The sequence below is a fragment of the Phytophthora infestans genome, genomic scaffold, assembly GCF_000142945.1.
Source record: "Phytophthora infestans T30-4 supercont1.5 genomic scaffold, whole genome shotgun sequence".
NCBI lineage: Eukaryota > Oomycota > Peronosporomycetes > Peronosporales > Peronosporaceae > Phytophthora > Phytophthora infestans.
Window position 1 is genome coordinate 2,241,016 of NW_003303754.1, and position 11,535 is coordinate 2,252,550.

Genomic DNA, 11,535 nt, shown 5'->3' on the forward strand with positions numbered 1-11,535 from the left:
CATATACTGCTACAAACCGCTACACAGCGCGGCCGCAGAACAGGCTACAGCAACTACTCAGTGCGTGAGCAACTGTTGCTGTGTGCAATTGTTGAGAAAATCGTTCCGATTGGAAGGAACGAGTGGGAGCGGATAACTATCCACTACAATTCACGTCGTGGAAGGAGCTCTCTCGAGAGAGATTTAAAATCGCTGCGTCGCAAATTCAAAACCCTGTATAACAAGCCGAAGCCGTCGGGCAACAGGGAGGTGAAACCTGCTTACAAGGCGATACTGTGGGCCAAACGCATCCAGATGGAGATTGAAGAGAAGGCGGGGTCTCACACTACCTTTGACGGTGCTGATGAAGACGAGGGCTCGGGAAACAGAGGTAATTTTGGCTCTAATAACGGCGCTGAGACTGGCACTGGTGCCTCAGGCAGTCTCCCTGGTTCGACCATCTACACTCTGCCTTCCTCGAACACTGGTGCAATGCCTGACCCAGACGGCGCCGGTGTTCGTCGTTATTCGAGCAACGACGGTGATCCTGGATCGAGCATCGCAGGTCACGCAAGGCCGAGTTTCGTTTCTCCCGTTTCGCCACTCTACGGAGGCGCCTCCTTGATGAGCAATGACTGTCCACTTACAACTATAAACGACGGGGGATTAGTGCAAAACACTCCAGCGAGTGCGGACGAAGAGAACGAGGCTTCGCCTGCCACGCAAGAACAAGACGCTATTTCGCAACTGGGGCAGATATCATAGTCCCCTCGCATGGACTCGAGCTTTCTGGGCGTCGCCGTTACGAGCTCAGGCATGTTCGATGCTACGCTGGCTGCTGCACTAGATCTCTCCGACTCCGATGAGGCACTGGATGAAGAAGACAACGGCGTCGCCTATGAGGATGAGGTGAACGACGAGGAAGTAATCAGTGCGAATAGCAATCATGACGTTTCAGCGCACCTGAATCCTGGAGACTCAGACGGACACCCACCACGAAACGATGTTCCATCTAGTATTAGACTCCCTAGTGCGCCAAGCACACAGGAGATATCAACACGCGTGGCAGGTAGACCGCGCAGGACGACGCCAACTCCGACACCGGTAACTTCTGTAGATGGAGCGACGCTATTCCGAGACTCAAATCGTGCCGTCGCTGACGCGCGCGAGAAAGCCCGCAACCCGAGGCTTTCCAGTGTCAGCAACCGCCTTGGAGGCCACGACCTTGGCGTCGTCAGAGACAGCATGCGTGAATTGAGCAAACGCTCGACCTTGACCGACGACCTCGGATTCGACACATTCACTCAAGCTAAACGCTACAAGACTGCCAAGCGTATTGACTCGATATGCCAGCAAATCAATAACATCGAAGCGAAGCACACCACTTCTGGCGCAAGCGACATTACGAGCCTTCTTGTATTCTATCGTGAAGAGAGTGATCGAAAGGCAGAGACTGACGAACAGAGGCGTCGCGAGGACAGAGCAGCCCGTGACGAAGCTCAGAAACGTGACAGAGAGGAAAGAGAGCGGGCGAGGCAAGAAGAACTTGACCGACTGCGCGAAGAGAGGGCGGTGCGGTTAGAACAAAGCGAAAAGTGGCAGAATGACAAAGAAGAAAGACGCCGTCCGTTCGACGCTCGCATGGAGCTTGAACGTGCGGAAGCTCGAGAACGCCATTCCGAAATGATGATGCTACTTGCCAAGTTAATTAGTAAGTAGGTGAGTTCAAGGAAAGAGATGAAGAAGCTGATGAGAGAGATGAAGGATGAGATAAACAAGTGTGGGAAACAACGACGCCTACTGTGTCTCAGAGCCTTCCTAAACGAACGATCTTGAAGTACGTACTTCTTTTAATACGTATCTTATTCACTTCTGTTAAGCGTTATCCTCGCAGCCATGAGCATGCGTAGTGCGGATCTGACGAATCCCCCAGGTTCGTACCCTGTAGTTCGACAATCTAAAGAGATTGTCGTGGCGAATCGACCTATCTTCTTTGTCAGAAGGTAGCGGTAGCTATAGGCGATGGTAGACTTTAGCAACGGAGCCCATTCCCCACTCTGTGGCCTGCCTACCGAACGTAATCGCCCGAGACAGCCTCTTCGCTACTGGCCGCACGGACGGCAACAGTTTGCGTAAGTCTCCTTCTTTCAGTGGAGTTAAAAAATTTCCGGTCATGTTCTCACCGCTTGGGAAAGCACAATCAGCCACAACCCCGTAGCGGGGATCAGGACATAAGCCAGCATTGAGTAGGCACTTTCGAAATGATAGACTCATGTCTTCATCATTCCAACTTCCCGGGTTGTTATGCTTAGCCCACACGATAAGGCCATCCGCAGAGAAACCAAGAATTCCAGTAACAAAAACGCTGTGTAACCAGCCATTATAATGAGCATTTTGAACGTCCGGGTTGGAAGGCTGCAACACCTGCAGGTACATCACAGATTCGGTATTAAACAGGATAGGTTAATTGGAAGCTGGAAAAACTCACCTTAAAGTTTTTGCCGTCTGTAAACCCCCAAGAGTACCGCAAGAGCGGCTGTCTACGAGCTATGAGCTCGGCACACGCTTTCTGACGGTCTAAAGAGGGCCGCGTTATACGAGCCAGCGGAAAACCCACGAGAGCCCGCGCCAGAGCTTTTTCCGCTTCCTGTAAAATGCGACTGAGGGTTGACGGCGGAACTCCAAAAATCATACAAAGAGCATTACTCTGCATAGGCCCAACATAAGCAACAGCCCCAGCACTTGGTGAATCTTCTGGAGTTTACGCGGTCGGCCCCCTTTAGGGTAGTGCGTGGGGATAATGTAGAAGAGCGAAAACCTTTCCATGAGTAGCATGAAGGATCGACTATGGTCAAATACTCAAATTAGTCCAGCGATGGCATCCCAAGACGTTCTACGACTTACCGGCTCAGGCTGGTCATATTGATGAGTTTGAGGTCGTTACCGTGGTGCCACAGATTCATCCAGGACGCCCACACGGGTTGTGACAGACATCCGACCGTCAGATAGTGGCGAACGCGCAACAGACGTTCCCTCTCAGAACGCAAGTACTCCAGATAGAGACGACGACGCAGGTCGTGAAGCGTAGCAGACATGCGCATTCTCGTAGCTACAAGTGCGGTAAGTGCCACCCACTCAGCGCTATCCGCCATGGCCTCCCCATTTCCTTGAAGATCCAATCACGTCCAAGTAACTTGTGATATGCCGTGCGGTCTTTCGTCCCTCCCGTCTTTTTAATGGTGGTTTTGGGGGTATATGTGACAGTTACATGATTAAAATACACCTACCCGCGGAATAAAAGCTGCGTTTAAACGTGGAGCGATCAGACTTTTCGTGAGGGTTTTGGAAGGCGCCCAGTGGTGCACCATACGACGTTTTTCGTTAGATTGGTGATCTACGCCTTCTCGACCCCACTGGGTTGAATGGGTGCACTACTGTTCTCCCCCGTGCACAACCACCCTAAAATCGAATCTTCTTGTCGTCATGCCAGGAGGAGCTCTCCAAGGTGCGCCTGTACCACGAGGCGGCGAGTAAAGTCCTCGACATGAAGCGCCAGCAGCTCTACGAGCCGAGCGTCCTGTTATAATACTGACCAGCCACCTATTACTGCTCAACCCCGAGTTCCACGTGGATTGGAGCAACCACTACCAAGCCATTGACTCGCTACAGGTGAAAAGTGCAATTAGTCTGGACTCGCAATTAGTCTGGACTCCAATACAGTCTGGACCCGACCATTCGTGTCGGCAGGACGAGCAGCTTCAATCCAGACTAAATACATTTTGCAACCTTTCGTTCTGCACCAGTCCTTTCGGGCTGCCTACACCACATGGCCTGCTCTTCCAGTAGCTACTACACCGCCACTCCGAAATACGCCTCGACAACCCTGTTTGCCTTCGAACCAACACCAATATGAGCACTTGCAACGGCTGTGGAGGCGATTCTGCGAGTGTTTCGCATAGATGCGATGTATGTGGCAACCGGAATCATGTCTTTTGCGGCATTGTGCTTGAAGAGAAGCAGGGAGGACACGTGCGCTGCCAAAGTTGCCATTCAGATGCTGAAACGCTATCTCAACAGCGTCCCAATCAGCAATCTGCGTCTAGTAGCACAACCGTAGCGACCCTACTCCACCATTCAACCGCCAGTGCGCAGCAGAATCTACAAGGTTTTGTTGTTACGTCCTCCAAGTGTGCAGCAAGTACTCGTGCTACCGATATCGGCGCGAGTTCGGCTTGTGATGAGCGTACCGAACATGCCCCTGGAGACATAAGCGGTGTGCACAACAACGAATCGATTTCTATCGGCATCATATCTCCAGGAGAGCTTGGAAAACGTAAACGAAACCCACAAATCTGCTCGACGCTTCGTGATCGAGAACGCGTGGTGCAGTTCATGCAGCAACTTTTTGACAAGGGCGAAAAGCAGTTCAAATCGAAGGCGGTGTATGCTTACCCCACCGTTTTTTGAGCAAATTACAAAGCTAACGTTCAGAAAGCAAGCGACTGGTGGAATAATCATATCAAACACTTGCAAAACGAATCTCGGGCACGACGGCCTAAGTCAGCGGTTAGAGTTCAAAGAGGAGTGCGCAAACGTCTTGATCTCAAGGCCCTGCCAGGTCGAGGACCAAAACGTGCCCCATGGGTCGAATGGGTACACAGCGTTTTGCTTGGCGAGTTTTGCCGCCTTCGCAAGTCGGGAGTTAAACTTTCTCGCGGGCTACTTCTTGAAATTGCCCAGGCATCGTTCGATGAAGTTGGCTGTCCGTATCAAGCAAGTACAGATGATAAAAAAGGAGTGATTTTTAAAGATAGGATTACTCCGCTTTGGATACAACGCTTTTGCGATCGATTCGATGTGGTCTCTCGCCGCCAGTGTGGCAACCTGGACTGTAGTGAAGAGAAAAAAGAGGAAATTGAGCGAAGCGTTGCGGCCCACCTTGGACGCATAAAATCCTTGTTTGACTCTGGTGATATTGATGAGAATACGACTTTTAACATGGATGAAGCTCATTTCGTCATAAATATGGACGACGGGAAAACATTAGGCTTTCGTGGAGACGAATCTGTTCGGTACCATGATGTTGTCAGTGGTGGGGAGGGCATGACTCTAGTGATTAAAATACGGGGAGGAGCAAGTGCTCGAATCGAGCCTCCCATGATAATTTTTCAGAACGCAAACAGCAGTTATCCAATCCGTGGCCTAAAGGATGATGTACCTGGTGTTACATATCGATCTGGACCCAAGGGCTGGATGGATCAGCGAGTGTTTAGCAAGTGGCTCTCCGATAAGAAGTGCAACAGACGGGAAGCGCATGATGAGGAGCAAGCTATTTACATGGATAACGCAAGTGGACACAAGTTGGATAATGTTGCAAGCATATTAGACGAAAAGCACATTGACGTCAGATTTTTGCCACCGAATTCAACACATTTGTGTCAACCAGCAGATTCGTTTATCATCAAGTCGATTAAAAGCATTTGGAGAGCCGAGTGGGATAAGGAAAAACGACGCTTGGCACAGCAAAAATGTTTTTCAACGCCTAATAAGGCTGGTCAGTGGTCAGGTAAATTGCAAAACCCAGGTAAAAGGTTTTACCTTGAGCTTGAAGCACGGTGCGTACGCAAAGTGAATCAGATGCGCGATGACAACGACACAACGTTTCCTCGTAAAGCAATGATAATGTGTGGATTATCAAAAGGCTTGAACGGTATCTGGGAGGAGAAGCAACTTTCATCAGAGCTTCAAGAGATAATTAGTAAGTACCGGGATAACTTTGAAAGTGGTGAAGTGTGCTAGAGTGACAGATGAATAGATAGTTTCGCGAACTTGTTTTTCTTATACATTCATTTATAGTCTGGGTTCCTATTTAGTCTGGACTCCCTCGGCTCAAATGTACCGCTTGAAAACTTTGCTTCGCATTTAGTCTGGTCCAGACTAATTGCACTTTTCACCTGTAGCTCAAAACGCCGAGAACCCCGAGGGGTTATGGCCAAAATGAAGGTTTGATCTGGATTCCTGTATCCAGCTGCGCAAACCATGGTCTACAACTGGATTTTCCTGTTGTCAAGACGTACCCTATGTCAAGACGTACCCTCACGCTAGCCTAATTGAATACAATTCAGTTCCGCTTTTACTTCCCAAAGAACCATAGCTAAGAACAAAGCTAGCTTTAGCATTTGGCTGTGCTCACATGAACTCCGCGCGGATGAACATCTTCTCTCCCATCCACAGACCAGACGCTGCGCATGTCGCTAATGCTGCTACTGAAGCAAATAAAGACGCCGACGCTCCGTCGGCCGACCCAGAAGTGGCTGAGGACGATGCAGAAGTCGCTCCGATGGCTGTCGCGGACGACGAAGAACTCGCAAGAATGTCGTCAAGAATTACGCTGGACGACCCCCCCCCCTCATGGAAACGTCCCCGGCCCAGCCAATCTCCATGCTAATAATACATCACCCGTTCGCCGCTCCAGCAAGCCCCGGTGATGATCCAATGCTGACTGCTTCACCGGGGACCCCACCAACGCCACTATCAGCTACTCGACTGCAGGGTCCGCGCGTTGCTGCCGCTCCGGCGCTGCCGCAGCCTCCTCGCTTCTCCGGGCGAACAATGGAAATTCGTCGTACATTCATGCGCTCATATGAAACGTACTTAGCTGCCATCAATGCGCTGTAGACCACGTGGGGGGGGGTGCTTTTGTTATGTCGGTTGGCGCATGCATTGAGGGCCGCACGAAGCGAATGATATCGCGTTACGAATTCGGCGTGGCATCGGAGCACGTTACTGAAGCCCAGTCGATCTCATACTTCTTACAAGCCCGAGTGGCAGCCCACGTGGACTACGCCACCATCGACGTCCCAATGCGCGAACTCAGGATGAGGACCGAATGGCCCGAAGCGGAGAGTCGCATCATGTACCTGCAAACCGACTTGGAAGCCATTCTGGATCGCTTCAACATTGTGGACGTCCCTTTCAACACGAGCAGAAGCGCCTCGTCAAGTATCTTGGTGGCGCACTGGCGCCTGACAGCTTCAAGCGAGTCGTCGCTACCCGACTTTCACTTCAAGAAAACAGGCAGTATCGAACAAATGTGATTTTCTACTGCACGTGGGTCACCGGTATGCTGCGCGAGCTTGTCACTTGGGAGCAAGCGGCTTTACCCCCGGCCGTCGCAGTGACCCGGGAGTCCAGTGATAGCTCCACTTCCGGTGGTCGGCGAGTATGCCGGCACAGCAGACGGTCAGCTGGAACGGCAGGTGCCACGTCGTCAAATGCTCCAGAAGATTCTATAACTGCTACGAGTACTGCCACCACGACTAGTGCTACCGCTGCCCGCGGTCGCAGCGGACCGGAAACGAGTAGAAGTACCGCTCCTCGGAGCGGCCGTATCGGTCCGTGCCTAAAGTGTGAGGTAACCAGCCACCACGTGCGCGATTGCCCGCTTGCCGGACCTGGCGTGGCTGATATCTTGCTGCAGGACTACTATAAGTCTCGTGACTCGCGGCGTGCAGCGTAACCGAGCACGACATCATCACGGCCGACGCATTCGTGCGATCCGTGCAGGAAGCGGTCCGACACTCCCACGTGAGTTACCCGCCAAGGGTGGTACAACAGCAGCCACTGTTGATGATTTGCCGGTGAAGGCGCTGTTGCTAAATATTGGAGCTGACGCGTCGTTAGTGGCGAATTGAGTGCTGCAATTTTTAGAGAGCAACAACGTGCAAGTTAATACGGTGGAGATTGAAGAACGCACGTTAACTCCAGTAGGCACCGGTGAAATCCTGGTACGGCGCATCGCCACCTTCAAAGAAGTTGTGTTGTCTACATCCGCCGCCAGCTGATGTTGCGGAATCTGGTGTGTTATGTGGAAGAAGAAAATCTCTCCCTCGATCTTACTGTGGGACGCTTAATTATGCGCATCCTCGGGTATTCTACCGATGCACTCTTGGTGCAGGCGCATGACCCGAAACCGGAGTAGGAACTGGGAGTGGCCGTGGACCAAGCAATGGCCACGACGACCACAGCCGATTCTCCGTTACAGAGAGTACAACGTCAACAGCATGCGGCAATATCCGCGGCAGCATCAGCAGTGCCTCCAAGCAGCGACAATTTTGACGGGCGAACGACTCTGTCTACCCTCGATCCCGAAAAACCGGTCGAGGTGGTCAGAACAATAGAAGCTGCACAAGAAGCGGCTCGCAAGGAAAGTATATCCTCCACAGAATTGGTGTCTCTGAAAGAAATTTTGGATGTCCGTGTTGATGTCTTTAGACTGCAATTTGGTCACGACCCGCCCGTCAAGGTTGCGCCAATGAAAGTGCGCTTGAAGATGGAAGCCATCCCTGGCCATGCGATACCCAGGCGCCACTCGCCATTGGACCGCGAATTTTTGGACCGACGTAAATTACTGGAAAACGGTCTGGTGTATGTTAACCACCGCAGTAGGTGGGTGTCAGCTCCCCGGATCGTGCGCAAGAAGGAGCAAGACACGGATCCCAATGCAGACCCACGCATGACGATCGATAATCGCCAAGTAAACGACCGTACTGAGGCAATGCCGTGGCCCATGCCTGTTCTTGAAGTTATTGTGGGTGCGTTGGATGGAGCCACCGTTTTCTTCATCCTTGATTGGTTCCGAGGCTATTGGCAGCTTCCCCTTCATAAGGACTCATAAGCTCTTTATACGTCGAGCAATGTATACCCTACTCGGGTTCCTATGGGTGCCGCTGACTCAGTAGCGTACTGCCAAAGCGTATTTGAAGAGATATTTGGAGACCTCCTCGGCCATGGCGTCCTTGCCTGGTTAAACGACATTCTCGGCTACGCGGCGACGGAGGAGAAGTTACTCCAGCTACTACAGTAGACCAAGTTCTCGAGCGTTGCAGTCGTTATGGTCTCAAACGGGTGAGGCAATCCATTCCTGAGAATACCAAACTGACAGCTCCCCTCTACGCTACACTAGAACGCGCTATGTCAGTGGCGAATTCCCGCAAGAAGACGCAGCTTCGTAAAGTGTTGCTTCCTGATGCTGCATGGGACGAAGAGGATACGTCAAGCCTCGATGCTGTTCGTGAGGCCTTGCTAAAGATGGTACCGCTGGCACATCCACATCCACGCCCGGAGGCCGCGGTGTGCTTATACTGCGACTCGAGCCATGATTTCTGGGGAGCCGTGGCAACCCAGCTAGACGCGCCGTGCCAACCCAGCTCGACGCGACCAAGCTATCGCTGCCATTAGACGAGCAAAACCACAAGCCAATCGCTTTCCTGAGCGGTCGATTTTTTCGTTTAGCGGCGCGGTGGCCTATTGTCGAGAAAGAGGCATTTGCTATAGTCGAGGCAACACACCGTCTGAAGTATCTCTTGCTACGACCTGGTGGGTTTCACCTCTACACTGATCATCGCAACCTTGTGTACATCTTCAATCCCCATGCTACTGACGGGACGATGGCTCGGTACCACGCAGATAAGCTTCAACGCTGGGCACTTTCATTAATGTCGTTTCGCTACGTTATCGAGCACGTTCCTGGTGAGGTGAACGTCTGGGGAGATCGATTGAGTCGTTGGGGTGCGGGTACTTCCATCACCGACCGAAGTGCTGTCCGCATTGCTCGATTGGCAGTTGTCCAACGGGTGTTCCCTCTGGAGGAGGCCGACTTTGAATGGCCTTCGTATATCGCATTAGTAGAAGGCGCCGATGAGCACACACGTACTCGATCGTCGTAGGTGCTGTTAAAAAAATATAGGCTTTGGTGACTTATATTTCGGCCATAATCGAAACTTTAGTACTTATTGGTTAAGAATGATGTTTTAGGCTTCGTAGTACTTTTCTAAAAACTAAACTGTTTTGAGTAGTACTATTATCAAGACATTTCATATTTTTGTTTGCGGTCATTTGTAGTAGTAGTATACTTAATAATTATATCAGCGTTTGATAATACATAGCAATTGTATGACTATGAGTAAAAATGTGAAAACTTTAATAATGAAGTATATGCCTTTTGTGGCTTACACCCCTGCACCCCACACTGCCCCCGGGAAAAAGTATCATATTCCTTTGTATTTGCGCGCGTAGTATACGACCTTAAGATATTGCGTAAACTTCCCAACAATATATGCTGCGTGCATCAAACAAAATGGAAACAGCGTTTGTGATTAAGTTAGCGCGGAGGTGCGTGACTAAGCAAGAACACGAAACACGAAGGAACACCGACCCACACTATGTACACGATGGGATAGAAGAGCAACACGAAGCACGGAGCTCCATGGACGATGATAGAAGTCTTAGCCGATGCAAACTACGAAGTGTTATAAGTAGCGTGAAAGATGAAAGAGCACACAGCCATGAAGAGTATAGATGGACAAGAACATGAAGCAGGGAACTAGTATATAGACACCCCAGCCTGCTGACAAGACAGACTACGAAAGAGCATGCACGTTTGAGGCCACGGTAGAGCACGTAGCGGTAAGAGTGCGCGGACAGTAGTTCTCCCATATTTCCACGGTTTAGTACGGAACACTGTCGACTGACCAAACATGAAGCCGCGGTAGATCTTAAACGGAAGGTTACCGAGCATTGGAGCACGATATTAGGGTAGAATCGGAGCTCACCGAGTCTCACAGCACGATACTACGGTAGCTAACGATCGCATTGACGAAAGACCAACCGCGACACCACAAGTTAGCACGATAGCATGGACTGTGCCACTAAGCCATAGGGGTGCACAGCCACAGGAGCTATAGACGGGAGATCATCGATCCACGGAGCACGATACCAGTGTGGAAGCTGAACTTCCCGAGCCACGGAGGACAGTAGTACATTGAAACCCGATTGTACGGACGGCGGACCAGCCACAAAATTCACGGGGGTGCTTAGGGTGGCCACAATTTCATACCGTGGAGCACGATCCCATTGTAGAACACGATAGCACGGGCGATGCAGGTGCACTACGCGAGCACAATACTATAGACAGCAAAATCACACCGCGATTGCACGATAGCGTGATAAGGCGGTCGATTGAGCCTCACCAGGAGAGCACGATACACGAGCGACGGAACAACATAACTGCGTGATGGCAATCACCACGGATTAGCACCCTTCGGCTAGAGTACCGGCGATGGGAGGCCAATGGCCACGAAATACTTTGTACCACAAAGCCAGTGAGACCCATGTAAACGTTTGAGAATAGAGGATAGTTAGCAGCCGCGAAAGCAGGTCATACGTCTGAAGAGCATGAACTCAACCGAGAGAGCGCTTTAACGGAAAAGGGCATGATCCACGGAAGAACATAGAGGCCAACCTGTACTACCGAGCAACGGAAGCGTACGAAACCATGATACCGTAAACCGCCACATGAGACTACGGAATGGTAAGTGTTTAAGTACATGACACTTCATCGCACGAATGGCGGAAACCTCGAGGTACAAGATCCGACTGAAAGTACACAACACACGAAGTACGTAAAGCTGCGGAAACCTCATCTCCAACAAACCATGCCACTCCGCCGCGTAGCGGCGGCGGCCGGCTAGTCTTACCCCTCTAGTGGAGTCTGGT

At 51.1% G+C, this 11,535-nt stretch overlaps 1 protein-coding gene across 1 annotated transcript; it reads right to left on the reverse strand.

The window, feature by feature from the left end:
• Positions 1-2,667: 2,667 nt before the first annotated feature.
• Positions 2,668-3,131, reverse strand: PITG_04211 (uncharacterized protein; the record flags this gene model as incomplete). Its single annotated transcript, XM_002905843.1, has 2 exons — positions 2,668-2,824; positions 2,884-3,131. The coding sequence occupies 2 exons, from the start codon at positions 3,129-3,131 to the stop codon at positions 2,668-2,670; spliced, it is 405 nt and encodes a 134-aa protein (XP_002905889.1).
• Between the last annotated feature and the right edge of the window lie 8,404 nt (positions 3,132-11,535).